The sequence below is a fragment of the Pogona vitticeps genome, chromosome 3 (assembly GCF_051106095.1).
Source record: "Pogona vitticeps strain Pit_001003342236 chromosome 3, PviZW2.1, whole genome shotgun sequence".
In the NCBI taxonomy this organism is placed as follows: domain Eukaryota; kingdom Metazoa; phylum Chordata; class Lepidosauria; order Squamata; family Agamidae; genus Pogona; species Pogona vitticeps.
Genome location: NC_135785.1, coordinates 90,490,134 through 90,507,484, shown reverse-complemented (window position 1 = coordinate 90,507,484; position 17,351 = coordinate 90,490,134). Strand labels below are relative to the sequence as shown.

The 17,351-nt window shown below is 45.0% G+C and overlaps 1 protein-coding gene across 1 annotated transcript; it reads left to right on the top strand.

Annotated features, from left to right (window-relative positions):
• The first annotated feature begins 1,025 nt into the window (after window positions 1-1,025).
• TYSND1 (trypsin like peroxisomal matrix peptidase 1) lies at window positions 1,026-14,749 on the top strand. The gene is made up of 7 exons (XM_072995242.2): window positions 1,026-1,188; window positions 4,397-4,516; window positions 4,929-4,994; window positions 5,900-7,396; window positions 9,500-9,630; window positions 12,131-12,316; window positions 13,548-14,749. The coding sequence occupies exons 4-7, from the start codon at window positions 6,222-6,224 to the stop codon at window positions 13,763-13,765; spliced, it is 1,710 nt and encodes a 569-aa protein (XP_072851343.2). The 5' UTR covers window positions 1,026-1,188; window positions 4,397-4,516; window positions 4,929-4,994; window positions 5,900-6,221; the 3' UTR covers window positions 13,766-14,749.
• Window positions 14,750-17,351: the final 2,602 nt, after the last annotated feature.

The window sequence follows — 17,351 nt, the reverse complement described above, 5'->3', positions numbered from 1 at the left end:
TTCTGAAGAGCCTGGGCTTCGTGGCGGGGATAGAGAGCCATCTGGAATAGTTCCTATGAGCTGAGCTGGTGACCCTGCAACTTTATTTGCAGACACAAACAGCCCAAACCTCTTCTGCAAGCGCTTGCAGCTCTCCAGAGGTTCCCTTTCCTCTGTGTGCATGTCTGTGTACAAGAGAGATTTCCCTCCTCGTGCCACCTTATCCCTGTTTTGCACACTGGACGGGATCCTTTCCCCCCCAGGGCTGCTCAGGCAAATTGAGCCTCATGGCTGAGACTCTGCCCTTGACTGCCATGACAGCTGGCTGTGTGGTGACTGTATCTCGCTCCCCTCCAGCAACTACACCTTTTGCCCAAAGGGCCCTGGAGTGGCAATGGTATGCTCTTGACCCTTGACCCAGGCATCATCCTCTGCCATGGGACCCTTTCGTTCTGGACTCAGAGAACCCTGATGGCTCCCAATACAAAGTGCTGTTGGCTGAGAACTTCTCCTCAGACATCCGAATCCAGGTGCTTGGGCCAAGTCAAGGCAAGAATCAAACTCCAATAGGAATTGGCTAAGTGGAGACCAAGGGGGCAACTTCCCAGTTTTGAGGTTCAATCCACTGTTTCATATCCAGTGGCACGAAACAGTGGGAGGCAGAACTTGTTCCGATGACCCCCATGCGGGCCCTCCCAGGATGTCTGGTCAATTTCACCTTTCGCAGCACCTCAGAAACCTGTTCTCTGAAGGTTGCCAGAGTGTGGACCGAAAAGTCCTTTCAGAATCTACCCTCTCCAGCCGCCATTCCACAACACACCAGAAGGTGGACTCGAACCCGCCGTCTCGGAGAGCAAGAAACCAGGTCCCACCCGCAGCAACCGCTCCCCTCCCCTCCGTTCCACCCATTTCCCCGGTGGGCGGGACTTGGGCTTGACGCCAATCACGACACGTAGCGCGCGGGACCTAGCGGCCACCGCGGCAGCAAAGCCGGCGCTTCTCCCCCTCCTTTTTTTTTTCTTCCCACCGGAAGTTGCCTTAAGAGTAGCCTTAATGAGGAGGCGGAGGCGGAGTGACGTAGTTCCGGCGTGTCGCTGGCGCCCGAGAAGGGAGCGAGTTGTGAGGAAGAGCTTTAGTCGTCGCTTCCTCCTCTCCCCGTCGTCGAGGCTGGTGCCGGGTTCGGTCAAGAGAGGGCCGCCGCTGGGAAAGGTGAAGCCAGTGGGGAGACCTTGAGCGGCTTCGGGGGGGGGGCTCGGTACCCGAGAGGGCCGGCAGGGGAAGGGAAGGGAAGGGAGGGGAGGGGAAGGGCGAGCAAGTGACACGCAGGCGAGGTGGGGGCGGGGGAGGCCTCCGCCTGAGGGAGGCGCACTTCCCCCTCGGGCACTTTCTCCTCCACTTTCCAGCCCGGTGGATGGAGGAGGAGGGGGGAGGTGTCGCGTCCTCCCGTCAACTGAGCGAGACTTCTCTACTTCTAGGCAGGGTATAGGACTGCAGACATACTTTCTTGGTAAGAGAAATGTTTTTCGCACAGGTGGAGAATCGCTATTGGTACTCCATGTTTCTTAAAAGTTCTTTACATCAAAAACATTTGGGGGGGGGGGGGAACTGGACTTAAAAAAGTAATTTGAGGCTATTGTATTTTGGCATGTTTTGAAATAACCAGACTTACTGGAAAAGACAAAAGGCTGAGAAAAGGTAGCAGGAATTGATGAGCAAATGTGATGGATTGGCTCAATAAAGGAAGCCAGTGCCTTGTATTTGGAAGACCTGAACAAGACTGTTAATATATTTTGATAAGTAATTTCTCTTTCATAGGGTAATTCATCAGAAACTTCACAACACAATGGTGGTCTGAAAACATTAGCCTATTCAGTACACTTAATTCTGACATGAGACTAAAACATTGATGGAAATTTTGCTGATTGATTGATTCACAGAAGAAGCTGAAATAATACTTAGGCCATCTGATGATAAGGGAGGACTCTTTGGAAAAGACGCTGATGTTAGGAAAGTGTGAAGGCAAGAGGAGAAGGGGATGACAGAGGATGAGATGGTTGGACAGTGTAATCGAAGCTACCAACATGAATTTGACCAAACTCCAGGAGTCAGTGGAAGACAGGAGGGCCTGGCGTGCTCTGGGCCATGAGATCACGAAGAGTCGGACAAGACTAAACAACAACAACAATGGAATGGAATGAACTCAGATTTTAAAAATCCAAATATAAGTGAAAACAAAAGGTCCAGACCCTTCCATGCTTTAAATGTGACTTCAGTCCCTTTGTATTCAGCCATACAGAATTAAGGTTTACACTGCTTTTTTCTGTTGGTGGTTTTTTTTTTTTTTTTTTTTTACACTTTTTTGCTTCTTTGACACTTTTGTGGCAGGGAGGTTGAAAATTTCCATGCTAGGAACAGATGGTACTTGTTGTATTTGTCCAGTGCAAATGTTTTAAAACCTTACGTTTATTTATTTGTTTGTTTGTTTGTTTGAATTGTACCCCACCTATCTGGACTACCAGACCACTCTAGGCGGCTTCCAATACAAAATAAAACAATAAAAATACAGTAAAAATACAAAAATGTGCATAATCATCCAATAACAATCAATAACAATTGGCACAGATGTTGTGGAAGGAAATGAAACTAATGGGAATAAGGGTCCAGAAAGGTTCTTCCCTTGCCTGGACCATATGAGGGCGAGGGGTCTGGGGGGGGGGGCTTGCGGAGAAAGTGGGAGGAAAAGAGGTGCTCCGTGTTTTCCCAGGCACCCTGCATAGAGGTAGGAAAAGGGACCTTTGTGCTAAAAAGAGCCAGGAAAAGGCCTGTGGAGTTCAAGATTACACTGGTACAAACGCAGGCTGATCCCACAGATGCTCCTGATGGGCCCTCAAGTGGATTCAGACTTCTGGGGACCCCCTCTTCAAGAAGTAATTTTAGGAGGTTTACCAGCCCTTTCATCTTGGGGGGGCCGCTGGGACCCTTCCTCCTTCTGCCTCTTGCCCTGGCTGCTCAGGCAGGCCCTTCTCCTGGAAGGCACCGCCAGGAAGGCAAAGCTGGAGCCACCCAGCCAGCTCAGGGGAGAAAGGCAGAGTCTCAAACACAGGCGTGGAGGCAGCCAGGAGTGACGGTTCACTCCCAGCCAGCGTCGGGGTGTGTGTCATTTCCCGCTTGTAGTGGGGGCACGGGCAGGAACCGATGTCTTCCACCTAGCAGGTGCTCTGCCAATCCCTCAGATGCCTCCGTTGGAGGGGCTTTGCTCCAGGTAGCCCTCCTCCCATTGCCTCGTGGGCCAGCCCACTAGAGAAGAGGTGGGCGATAGAGCATGCAGCTGCCACCGTCTCTTTGCAGGAGGCTCCCCCCACTGCCTCCTCGCGTGCGCCAAGAGTCCCTGCCTGCCCTCTGACCACATCAGGCAAGCCCACTCCCCTCCTCACAGCTGCTGCTAGCCCAGCACAGTGAAATCATGGGAAGATTTGGATGGGTGCGCCTCCTTTGAGGCTGAGTCAAGTCCCAAGACAGAGCCCCCCCCTGCCTTCCTTCAGGGGCCAGAGGAGCCTCCTGGGCCCAGCCCCCTGCTTCGCCTTGCCAAATCGGCACACAACAGCAGCACCACGAGCAGCAGCAGGGGCAGGAGACTGGGACCCTGGGAGGCAGACTGACAAGCTGGCTGGAGCAGCTCCCTGAGTTAAGAGCTGGTAGCAGCGCCCAGGCGGGAAGCAGCGGCTTCTGCTCCAACTGCCTCTCTTCCCCAAGGCCTGGACAGACAGCGGCAGTCACGAGCCTGGACTCCTCGCCTTCCATGCAACCGGCGGCAGCTCAGCTCTTTGCGGCTGGGAGCCAGGCAGTGTGGTAGGGAACAGTGGCTGCCGCCAGACGCACTTGGGCCAACCCACCAGCTGGTAGGTGCAGACGCTGAGCAGCCGCCGGTTGCACGGAAGGCGAGTCCAGGCTCGTGACCGCCGCTGTCTCCACCGGATCTCAACTAGCCCTTCTGCAGGCGTGACATGCCCCCAGGGCGGGAGGGCGGAGATCCGTGCCCGCGGCGCAGTTCCGGCAAGCCCACGGACAGGCACCGGGCCACGGACCAAGGGTTGATGACCCCAGTTCTAAACCATTTAGCTTTAGTATGTCACAATATAAACATTCGTAGTTTCTCTCAGATTTTGTAGCTAGCAGAATCAGTAGTCAGAACCTCTGGAAGTTTCAGTCTCAAGTGTCTAGGATCCCATGTTTGGGAACCTTTGTCTTCATCTTCTGGAAATGTACCCAAAAGAGCATGCTTTTTCTAGACCTACCTCTAAAGATCTGCTTTTATTGCACAACTTATCCTCATCAAAGTTTAAAGTGACACCTTCCAAAGTAAACTATATTCATGCTACACAATGAAACTTATGTTTGTTATTTTTCTTTTCTACAGGATTATATAAGAAGTCTGGAAAATTAGTTTTCTTGGGTTTGGATAATGCATGGAAAACCACTCTTCTGCACATGCTTAAGGATGTCCGACTAGGTCAACATGTTCCTACGCTGCATGCCAGTAAGTTTTATCTGTCTGTAATTTGTGTTACCTATTTTGATTCTTTGAAAAATTTATTCAATTTCAATAGACTTTAAAGTTTGGCATATATCTTTGGCAAAGTGATGTAGTTACTGTCTTCAAGTTATTTTCTTAGAGGATTATTAAGATGCAGTGTAAGTGTTAAAAAACAAGCAATAAAGTATCCAGTGTGTTATATCCAATACATACTTTACCTGATGTTTCACAAATGAGAATTAATTACCTACTCTGTGGTGCTATGTAAGGTTTAAGGTGTTAATTTGATAATTGTTGATCCTGTAAGGTTTCATGTGCTTTGAAGGCCTTGCATCTCCTTATAATCAACATTCTATTCAGACAGCACTAACATTACAATCACTTAGGTTAATAAGCCATTCTTCTTTTTATCCAGCATCAGAAGAGTTGATGATTGCAGGAATGACTTTCACCACTTTCGATCTTGGTGGTCATGAACAAGGTAAAAAGAATTCTTCTTTTGTGGCGAGCAGTCCATATACATTTTCATTTTTATGTTAATGAATCATCTAAGAATAATCAGGTAGAAGATTTTGTCAACTAGACATGATGATCTCACAAAGGGCAGGATACTGAGAATCCTTCTGGGAGTTTGGTTATCATTGATTCTGTGTAGAGGGTTGCTGCGATCACTGAAATGGTTATGAGGGACAGTGCTGTATGATCTTGGCTTTCTTCATATTACTAATCTATTCAGCATTATTTATCTTATAAGGGTTGTGTAGAAGCAAAAATATTTATTTTTAGAGCAAAATAACTACCATCAAGAAGTGATCATATAAATCTGAAAATCCTACAATAAAAAATCCAAAGATTTAACCTGTTGCATAATTTAAATTATTAAGCACGTGTGTGAAGACTGCATTTATGTTTGAAGGATAAGCATATGGAGTAGCTAGCACTGACCTTTGCTAATTGTGCTTTTAATGGCTGTCTAGAGTTTGAAAAATATTTGAAGCCCACTACACAGCCACTTCAATTTCTTGAGTTTGCTCATGTGGTTTGTAATACAATATCAAAAGTTGTGCGTGCACTACTGATTCAAATAGGCCAAACAACGTTCACTCACTAGGCAACCCTGCCAATTTGTTCCACACCCTGGGCTTAGCAACTAGCAGTAATAGAACATGCTTTGAATAAAATGGAGGAATCAAATGTTTGAATTCAACATATATTTTGCACAGCAGTTTCTTGCAAGAGCCAATTGTTCCTACAAATCCATTTTAGATCAAAAATGTCCTGGAGAAGATTTATCTATTTTGGGATGGACTCGATCATATATGCACACTTATGTGCTGTTTTCAAATGAAGTCCTATGTTCCTTCTTACAGCTTTTTTTTCTTTTAGCCTCCATGTAGGATGCAGAGACGAGGGAAAGGGCTACCTGCCTGGGAGTTGCGCCGAATCGTTCCGGATTCTGAAGAGCGTTGGCTCTGTGGCAAGGAGGGAGGGCATCTGGAATAGTTCCCATGAGCTGAGCTGGCGATTCTGGAACTTTCTTCATAGACCCCCCCCCCAAAAAAAAACCTTTTCTGCAAACCTTTGCTGATCTCCAGGAGTTCTCTTTCCTGTGTGCAAGAGAGATTTCCCTCCTCGTGCCACCTATCCCCGTTTTGCATGCTGGACAGGATTCTTTTCCTCCCAGGGTTGCTCAGGCAAATTGAACCTCATGGCTGAGACGCTGCCCTTGACTGCCATGAGAGTTGGCTGTGTGGTGACTGTATCTCGCTCCCCCTCTAGCAGCCAGACCCCCAGACCTTTGCCCAAAGGACCCTGGAGTGGCAGTGGTGTGCTCTTGACCCTTGACCCAGGCATCATCCTCTGCCATGGGATCATCTTCTCCCCTTTCATTCTGGACTCGGAGTACCCCGATGGCTCCCAACAGAAAGTGCTGCTGGCTGAGAGCTTGTCCTCAGACATCCGAATCCAGGTGCTTGCACCAAGTCAAGGCAAGAATCAAACTCCTAGTAGGAACTGGCTTAGTGGAGACCAAGGGGACAGCTTTCCAGTTTTGAGGTTCAATCCACTGTCCAATCATCAACAAGAGGTACCTAGCGGCACAAAACAGTGGGAGGCGGAGCTTGTTCTGATGGCTCCTTGCCTGCCCTTCCAGGAGGCTTTCTCTAAAGTCTTCACTGCTTCTGATCAATGGTATTTTGGGGACAGTGAGGTTGGACAAGAACCCAGCTCTTTTGCAGAGGATTTGCGTTTCCTTCATTGGTTTGCCCTGCTGAGACTCGTGGATTGTGATTTCCATGGCGCAGATAGTTGGGTGAGATGTGTGCCAGCCAAGTGGCTGAAAAAGGGGGACCCAGTCTTTGCCTGTGGCTCGCCTTTTGGATCCTTCTGCCCAGACATTTTCATGAATACCCTTAGCAAAGGGATAGTGAGCAACATGGCTGGAGAAGGCAATGCCCTTATCCTGACAGACGCTCGCTGCTTGCCTGGTACTGAAGGTGGAGGTGTCTTTGCAACCCTGGGAGCTGATCTCCATCTGATTGGCATCATAGTTGCTCCGCTTTGCTGGAAATCCAATGAGTGGGTTGGTCTGACTCTGGTTTGTGCCATCAATCACATTCTGGCAGGTATTGGAAGTATCCTTTCTGAGTCTCCCTGCCGTCTCGAGACTGGGCTGCACTCCATGGAACTTGTGATGGAGCCTCGTGGTGCACTGGTGGGCCGAGATGGGATGACTCAGCAGATGCTGGCAGCTGTGGTTCTGGTGGAATGTGGGCCAACCTGGGGATCTGGTGTGATGGTGAACTCGAGACTTGTGTTGACCTGTCGGCATGTGGTCAATGGCGCATCCAGTGTCTGTGTAAGGTTTCAGCCCAGCCCTGATAAGTAAGTCTAAGTTCCCATATGTACTGAAGAGGATTTAGAAAACATGTCACCCTTCAGATATTGTTGCTCTCGTCTTCTCATTGGCTGTATTGGCTGGGATTGATAGGAGTTACAGTGCCAGAAGATTTGAAGGGCCACACCTTTCCCACTGCTGATACAGAGAGATACTGGTTTAAAGTGTATTTATTAGTTTATAACTGTAAGTCTTCTTCATTTACATATTAATTTAAAATATTTATATCCTGTCCCATATCACAGGATCTCAGGGTGGGGTACAACAAAATTTAAGCTTATGCACTTACCAAGAACACTACAGTTGATTCAAGCCAACACCCTCATTGGAAGATCTGGCTTGTTTTTCTCCAAGCCTTGAAATGGGAACATTTTATGAAGAGTTGACCAAATCATGAAGAAGTGATTTGTGAGAAATTCTTGGAGCCCAGTTTGGATATTTGTCACATACGATCTTGGGGAGTTACTTGGATGAATTCCTGGAGTCTTATTCTGTATAGATAGCCGACACAGAAGATATCAGAGGGCTGACTGAGATTTTAGCTTTAAGTCAATATCCATCTCACAGGTGGATCTGTTGTTGATAGAAAATCAGTTGTTAAACCTGATTTTAAAATTGTAGTGTACTTCCATCTTTTAAAAGATACACAGGAATTAAGTTATTCTTGCAGGAATGTACAAAGTACTTCTTAGTATGCAGCTAGCTCAGCTTCCTCCAGTGGTGTTTCTTTTTTCAGTCCATGCACTTAATGGGGTCAGGATTGGCTGGGGCCAAGATGCATAATAGGGCAAATGGGTGTTGTATGGTCTAACAAGTATTTGAGTTTCTGCAGCCTCTGCTTCTGAATTGAGTGCATTTACCCTGATTTGAAGACCTGCTTGCTTCCAACATCTGGCTATCCAGATGTTGCTGGATGACAATTTCCATAATCCTTCATCATTGGCCATGCAGCTGATGAGAGTTTCATTTTTGCAATGCATAGAGGGTCACAACTAGCCCATCCGTCACTTAAAGAATTGTATCTGTCACCATGCAAGCCACCAACATACGGATCTGCACTCTGTCACTAGTCCCAGCTAATTAACTGAGATTTACCTATGTGGTGATTTACCATTCAATAGATGAGTCAGTAGGTCAAATCTTAATTAGACTATAGTGATGCCTTGATTTACGAACTTAATCCCTATTGGAATGGTGGTCGTAAGTCAAAATGTTCATAAATCAAAACATCTTCCATAGGAATGCATTGAAAACTGATTAATCTATTCCAGCTGTTTTTTGTCCTTATGTCAAGGCACGGTTTGTATGTCAAAGCATTAGTTCCCCTAGGAACTAATGTAAAGCCCATTAATCCGTACTCTACCACTAAGAGGAGTATTTTTTTCTTTTTTCTTCTTTTGACCTAAGATGAACTTAAGTAAAAAAAAAAGGGCAGGAAAGGTTTTTTTTTTTTTCTCATTCATAAGTCAAAGCTCTGTTTGTAACTCAAAGCAATATTTAGCATCCGGAACTGTTCGTAGATCAAATTGTTCATAGATCAGGGTGTTCGTAAGTCAAGGCACCACTGTAGTCAAAGGTACATACCATGATCTTGTGCAGCTCCAGTTTATTTCAGTGGGGCTTGTGAAGCAAAGTATCCATCAACGCATAGTGCCCAAGACTTCGATACATACATCTTCATAGCTTTGCCATGGAACTTGTCAGCTTTAGGAGTAGCATTACTGTGTTAGCATTACATTGTTAAGGTTTGTTTTTCTTAAAGCAATAATTATGATAATGACTATTTAAATAATTCTTGGATGAATTTGTTATATTGTTAAACTTTTAAAAATATCTATATAAAATTGACCAGAACAAGCTAATGCACTAACAGTGACATTATAAGAAATGGTAACAGAGCATCATTTGGTATGGTAATGTTTAAAACAGAAAGTTTTTAAAAATCATTGCTGAAAATTTTAACAAATTAAGGCAACAGATTAATTGTTAATTATTTTAAGTTGGACCAGTTGATAAGTGCCAAAATCAAGCTTTCCTGCAAGTGTCAAGATCTAATGTCTGCTTCACCAAAGACTTCTGTTTGCTTTTAGGATGTCTGTAGCTAAAGGAAATGTGATCTTTGCCACTAAAGACTCTTCTCCCTTTGACATAGCTCTCGTGGAGCTAGAGGAAAGTTTATCAGCTTTTCAGGAGCCTGTACTTGCATCACAGTTTAACACAGGTAAGATCTATCTGCCCATCTTTTGTCACATCTTGGATTTCATTAATATTTATATTCATGTTTTCTCCTTCCTCCAGTGTCTTCACAACTTTCTCCTCTCCATGTCACCTTATTGCTTGGGCATCTGCCTTGGCCTAGATCCCACCATGGAAATCCAGGTGGCGTCTGTGGTCCGGGCAGGCCATTTCCATCTTTGGAGGATTGCCCAGTTGCATCCCTATCTAGACACGGGCACTCACAACGCTAATACATGCCATCGTAACCTCAAGAATAGACTACTGCAGTGCTCTCTACGTGGGGCTACCCTTGAGGCTGATGCGGAGACTTTAACTGGTCCAGAATTTGGCGGCCAGATTATTAACGGTGCAGAAATTTGAGCACACCTCCCCCATTCTGGCCACCCTTCATTGGCTACCGGTTCATTTCCGCATCGACTTCAAGGTTATGATGATAACATTCAAGCCCTAAATGGTTTAGGACCTCAATACCTATCAGAATGCCTGGTCCCAGCCAGATCTGTCCCTAATACCTGTTCTTCACAGGCAGGGTGGTTGAGAGCCTTGACCCCGAAGGAGGCCCGGAGGGAAAGAACAAGAAACTGGGCCTTCTTGGCGGTTGCCCCCCACCTATGGAACAACCTGCATATTGAGATCTGCCTGATACCCTCGCTGGATGGGTTCAAAAGAGCATTGAAGACCTGGCTCTTCCGTCAGGCTTTCCCAGAGCACTGAGATCCTGCCCTCCCTTTTTGCCATCCTCTCCATCACCCTTTTTACCACCTTTATTGCCATATGTTTTAATTTCCTTATTTGTCATGTATTAATTGTTTATTGTGTTTTAATATTGTTCCTAATACTGTTGTTAGCTGCCCAGAGTGGCCTGCTTGTGGGATATAAATTCAATAAATAAATAAATAGGGCAGAGGTAGGTCAGGCTGAAAGAAAATTGTTGGTGCAGAATGGCAAACAGTCAATACTGCTCCTGTGCCAGGATTGGCACCAATTCAGTTGGGGACACCTTCATGATCGATTGGGGAAACATCATCTCTACCCATCTGTCTGTCTGTCTGTCTGTCTATCTATCTATCTATTTATTTTATACCCCACCTATCTGGTCAATATGACCACTCTAGGCAGCTTCCAAACATGCAAAAATACAACAATATATATATATAGCAAATAAAAATATCAACATTATACAATAAACAATGAACAACAGACATAAACAATAAGCAGTTCTTCACGATAGCAATATGACAGAAATTTCCCCCAACCCCTCTCATCCAAAGAACCGTAATCAGAATTCGCCAATTCCACACCGATGCAATTCTGATTGCCCCTTGGTAGCCTTGACAACCATGGTTTACACACCTCAAGTCAATGTCAACCACTTTTCTCCACCTCCCCAACTTCCCAAACCTGCTTTTTCAGGACGATGGGAAGATTTATCACCCAGGCCTAACATCCCTCAAACTTACAGCATGGAGGATTCTTCCCCCATAGCAGCCATCATTAGTAAAGCTAGAAAGCCATCCACAAAAATTCTTTATAATTATAAATGGAAGTCTTTTTCTATCTATGCTGCCTCTAACAATCTTTCAGCCTCCCCAACTTCTCTAGATACATTGCTTAATTATCTTTTACACCTTTTCAATCTGGGACTCTCTCAAGCCACCCTCAGAGTTTATATCGCTGCAGTTATAGTTTATCAGCCGCCAGATACGGAATTAGCAAAATTTTTCTCTAATCCAACCTTGAAAAGATTTTTAAAAGGACTTCACAATATTTGCCCTCCACAGCGACCTCCACTTCCTCGGTGGTCTCTCCAAACTGTTCTAAATGCTCTCACCAAACCACCATGTGAACCCATGGCTTCCACTAACTTCAAACTTCTTTCATTGAAGACTCTTTTCCTGGTAGCCACCACCTCAGCTCGTCTAGCGAGTGAGCTTTCTATTCTCAGATCCGACTCTCTTTTTCGAACAATATTCTGTGCCCTATTTTTCAAGTGAGAAGGCTAGCACATTGCCTGCAGTCATGTACTACAGTATACACAATCCTTAATGTTGCTCTGGAAGTAAAGAGCTGGCAAGATAAAAAAATAGAACATCCTCTGCCTCTCTTTGCTAGAGAGCATTCATTCTTCAGGAACCGCTGACTTAAGTTATACTGCAACTTGGGGGGAACTCAAGAAGAGGAGTGGCTGAGTGCTGATAGCTGTCTCTGCTTTTTTCACTCTGTTGTGTGCTGTGCTTTCTATGGGGGTTGCCACAAACTGTTGCCCATTTGCTCACTGCCCCAGCTGAGAACTGCTGAGCTCTGAACAGCTTTCTTGTGTCATGAGAAAGAAGAGACACAAAGTGGTTTCTGCTGGAAGTGAAATGGGACTGGTGGGTCTCCTCCACAAGGCCCTGAAAACTCTGATTCCCTATTTTTGCTGTGTTTATAATGTATGAAACAATTCTTGTTGTAATTTTGGTTTGTGTGTGTTTTTTATTCAGGAGAAGATGTGAGTATCGTTGGCTTCGGGGTCTTTGGCCAGGCCTGTGGTCCATCAGTAACCTCAGGAATCTTGTCAGCAGTGATCACTGTGGAAGACAAGCCTGTGATGCTTCAGGCCACCTGTGCAGTCCACGGTGGTTCAAGTGGGGGAGCTCTCTTTGCCACCCACAGTGGGAAACTCCTAGGTATATTGAATATCTGCTTTCTCTTTCCGCCCACCCCGTTTTCTCTCCTTATGTCATCCTTGAGCAAGCACAGATGTTGACGCATGGCCATAATTTAGCCTTCTCAGGATCAGCTTTATTTCCTTAAATTAAATTTCTGTCCCTCAGTATACAAAAAACAATACAGTATTTAATGAACAGTATTTAGTGAAATCCCGAGAATGAGAAGCAAACCAGGATTTTTATGTGACAGGATTGAGTTTTTACTGCACTATGAATACCTGAGAACAGATGATAATCCTGAAAGATAAAAAAAAATCAAGAATTAATTTTGAAAAAGAATAAGATCTGGACTCCCATAATAGTTCTGCAGTTTTAAAAATATTTATTTGTTTTATATTCTTGCTTCCTGTACAGGTATAATGTTTAAAACAATTAAATATGGCAAAAAACATTAATCAGTAACAGATAAAAGAGCAGAGATAGCAGATGACTGCTAATAACTGGCAGACAGCAGCAGCTGGAAAAGATAAGCATCCACAGAAAAATATTATGTAGTGGTGTCTGGTCACTGGAGAAGGGGGAAATGGGCTCTCTTGGTAGCACATTCCAGACTAGATGCAGCTTGCCTCTGTCTCCATAGCCTTAGCAGAGCTAAAGTTGGGTTGCATACTGGTGACTTGTATAGCTATAGTGACCATGCAGCATTTGGGCTACTTGATAATAGTCTGTAGCTTCTCCTGTAATCTGAATACTGATCCCTATGAGTAAGGTAGATCTCTTGAGGGTTACACAGCATGAGATGGCTCTGTGATGCTGCAAAAGATGCAGCATTTGAGATCATCTGATTTATGAAATGGCCTTTAACACCGTATTGGCCTGATTGAAACTTTTACTTGGTCAAATGTAGAGGTGGGGGGGGAAGCTTGGCTACTGGTTGGGCTGGTGGGAGTTTGAGTCCAAAGACATCAGGAGGGCCCCTGGTTTTTTTCCACTTCTGATCTGTTTACAAAGGTAGGAAGCTCTAGCCCATTGTGATCTTTTTCAAGTTGCAACTCATAAGAATCCCTCATTGCTGGTTAGGGCTTGTGGAACCTACAGGAAGGTCTTTGTTTTGCATGTAATTTATTTCGAATTAGCAAATGATATATTTTGCTGAATATTTGAGAGTGATCAGATATTGAACTGTGCTCTTTTTTTTTCATTTCCCCAATTCCTTTCCACACACACACCCTCGGTGCTCCAACTGCAGGTATTGTGGCCAGCAACACCAGGGATAACAGCCTCGGAGTGACTTACCCCCACCTGAACTTCAGCATTCCTGTTACAGTCCTGCAACCAGCCATCTTGGAATACATCCAACACAGAAGCCTGTCTGGCTTCCAGGCCCTCAACTGGGTGGGTGACAAGATTCAGGTGGTCTGGAGACTCCAGAGAGAACCGGAGGAGATCCCGCTCAGCAAGCTTTGAGGGTCTTCGGAAGAGAGAAAAAAAGTCTTGCTTCTAGAGCAGGAGGAACTCTATGGATTCTGTAGCCAGTATGCCTGTGGCCATGCTGGTTGGGGGATTCTGGAAGTGGTAGTCCAGAACAAAATTCCTAGATTCTGTTCTAGATTCACATAAGTTGCATCATCGGGGGCAAGATCAGAAGCTACTGTTGCTGGACAACTCAATTGTCAATGAAATCTTTGAATTACTTGTTCAGAGAGCCATGGGACTTTATTTCAGGGGGATTTGCCCTATTTGGACTCTTGACCCTTCCCCCCCCCCCCATTTTTACTTCTATCTGGATCCTTCATGTCTCCATTTCCATGCAGATATCAAAGTCTGTTCATAAAACAGATACGGGAAATCTTTGGTGCTCCAGGGATTTTGAACTATAATTCATGTAACTCATGATCCCTTACCATTGACCTTGTTTGCTAGGAGTTTGGTAAATTGTAATCCAAAACCTTTGGCAGGTCCAACATTCCCCACCAGTGCCTTAAACAACCTCATCCATTCCCCATTCCTTTAGTGTTTACCCCATTATATTTTGCTTCCCCCAGATGATTTCTTGAGCCAGTCAAAACCTGTGAAATGGCATTTGCTGATTCCAGGCCTGGGTAGCCTTTCCTCTTCCTTTCCCTCCACTTTTGCTTTCTTGCACAGTGGAAATATAGATGGTTAATTCTCTTTATTTTGTTTATGGTGCTACATTAATGAGTAATAAGGTTGTAGAGAGGGACATAATTTTATTAAAGTTTAATTTGTGCACATTCTCTCTTATAGCCACCATTTGGGACCACTATGCCAAACCAATGCAATATTCATGTCATGGGAAGATTTCCTCCTATTTCAATTTCTTATCATTAACGTTTAAAAAATCAAATACAATTTGTATGCAGAACTTTTTTCTTTGGCTACCAAATCGATCCGTTGTCTGCAAAATGAAAATACAGTCAGTTTCAGTCACTTTTTTTCAGATTATTTCTTGGATCATCTCCTGCTCAGTCAAAATCCAAAGGAAAAACAAACAAGACTAAATTAAAAAATAAAAGACAAAAATGTGTGGCTACTTAAAGACTATTACAGTGGTGCCTCGACTTACAAACTTAATCCGTTGCGGAATGATGGTCATAACTCGAAATGGTCAAAAGTTGAAGCACCATTTCCTATAAGAATGTATTGAAACCCCATTAATCTGTTCCGGCGAGGGGGGGGGAATCACACACATGCACACACAAAAACACTGCAAGCCCCATCGGAATGTGTTGGGGCCAGGGGGGGGGGAATCACTAAATAACAATGCAAGCCCCATCGGAATACGTCGGGGCTGGGGGGAAAAATCACCAAAAAAAAGAAAGCAAGCCCCATCGAAATGCATTGGGGCCGGAAAAAAATCACTCTCTCACACACACACACAAAACCAATACAAGCCCCATCGGAATGTGCCGGGGCTGGGGGGAAAAAGCACAAAAGAACACGAAACAATGCAAGCCCCATTGGAACACGCTGGAACTGAAAAGAAATACACACAAAAACAGCAAGCCCCATCGGAGGGCACGGGCTGAAAAAACAAACACACCAAAACACACAAACAAAAATCAGCACAGAAATTTAACACCCCCCCCCCAGCTTAAACCCATCCTGAAAAACCCTATATGTACTTACTCAGAAGCAGAAAGCAGCATTAGGCAGTCCCAAGATTCCTCCGATGCACACACTAACCCTTATGGCAAAAGAGCTACAAAGAAGCAGCCTCTTCGCTGACCAATGGTTAGTACATTTGAATTCCCCGCCTTTCCCTCCCACCTTTTTTCCAGGCATAACTTGAAGCTCCGGTTGCTAGTTGAAGCGAAATTTTGCAGCCAGAGCTGGTTGTAACTCAAAATGGTCGTAAATTGGGACGTTCATACGTCAAGGCACCACTATATATTTTAATGTGAGCTTTCGTACACAAAAGCTCACATTAAAATATAAAAAATAAAATATAATAGTATTTAAGGTGTCACATGTTTTGTCTTTTTGTGTGTGTCATGTTTTTGTTTTGTTTGGATTTTGCCTGATATGCTTGCACAGATTAACATCGCTACCTCTTCCAAAACGACCTATTGCTCAATAGTTTTCTGTGCATTCCATCCATAAATCAAAGCTCTCTTTCTGCCCCATACCAATGCTGTGTCTTAGCTGCAGATGAGAAATGAGGTTTTGGTTGCCCTGATTCTATCTAGGGTTCTGGACTAAGCATGGGATTTTAAGATGGTCTGGAATACAAATCCAAGAATTCTCCATTCTGGGAGTCCCACCTGACTTTCAGACACCTGAAAGTGGCTTACCTAGGAGAAAAGCCTTAAGCTGGAAGGCTTTGCAGCCAAGCTTGGCCTAGCTTCCTGTTCAGAAAGAAAGCAGCCTCGTTGCTAGGTGAGATCTTCCATTCTGAAAAGGAAGCTTGGCCTCACCTCGCCACAGAGCCTTCCAGTTTAAGCCTTTTCCCCAGGTGAGCCACATTTTAGGTGCCTGTATGTCACGCATAGGAAGAGGGGGAAAGGAATCAAAGCAGCGGAGCCGGGGGATCACTTTGATCCCTTTCCCTCTCTTGCCATACTGCTGCCAGGGCATAGAAAGAGGGTGAAAGCCCGACCGAAGCCATTCCCCAAGCCCCACTGCCTTTGCAAAGGCAGCAGAGCTGGGGGATGGCTTTGATCCCTTTCCCCCTGTTTATTCTGCTGCCAAGGCATGCGAAGAGGGGGGAAACTGTGGGGGGTGGGGTGTTTTTTAAGATAGCCCCAGGGGCTGTCTGAAATAAATGACCCAGCGAACCAACAAATTGATTTGTGGTTCATTGGGCAACAAGTTGAACAACCTACGAACCAATACGAAGCACCATTTTGGCGATTTGTCCCCATTGCTACTCCTGATGTTGTAGAAGTGTACCCTGTTGCTCTGAAAATAAGACCTACTCTGAAAATAAGCCCTAGTATGATTTTCCAGGATGCTCGTAATATAAGCCCTATCCCAAAAATAACCCCCAGTTAAGTGAAACCCTGCCCGCCACCATTGTGCAGCAACCAGAAGATAATGACATGATTGTAAAATACAACAGCCCCTGAAAATAAGCTGTAATGTGTTTTTTGGAGTAAAAATTAATGTAAGACTCTGCCTTATTTTAGGGGAAACATGGTACTATGTCTTTGACTCTACTGCTGAAGGTTAACAGGGCAAGAACATCTGGAGGCCCAAAGTCTTTGATCCCTGATCAGAGAATTGTGAGCATGACTTGGCTTCATCACATTGTGAGGGTTCGATGTTTAAGGGGTCAGTCACTTCAAATAAGGAGCGAGACGGATTTAACAATTCAACAGGTTCAGTATTTATTTGAACACCAACATTAACTGGAACTTCGTGTGGAACAGTTTGTAACTTCTCTTGCAAGTCCAAACCTGGTCGCAAGGGGGTCCATAAATTCCCAACAAATGGCTTACTGTCCTCTGTAGTCCACGGTCCTGCTACACCTTTCACAGGGGCAATCGGGAAGTGTTTCCTCGTCACCACTCCATCCCCATACGGACGACCC

What these genes read in the sequence shown, in the direction of transcription:
- TYSND1 (XM_072995242.2), top strand. Translation starts at nt 6,222, where the DNA reads ATGGCTGAGACGCTGCCCTTGACTGCCATGAGAGTTGGCTGTGTGGTG. An exon ending in TGCATCACAGTTTAACACAG is followed by an intron (nt 9,631 to 12,130) that starts GTAAGATCTATC and finishes TTTTTTATTCAG; the next exon opens with GAGAAGATGTGAGTATCGTT. An exon ending in CCACAGTGGGAAACTCCTAG is followed by an intron (nt 12,317 to 13,547) that starts GTATATTGAATA and finishes CTCCAACTGCAG; the next exon opens with GTATTGTGGCCAGCAACACC.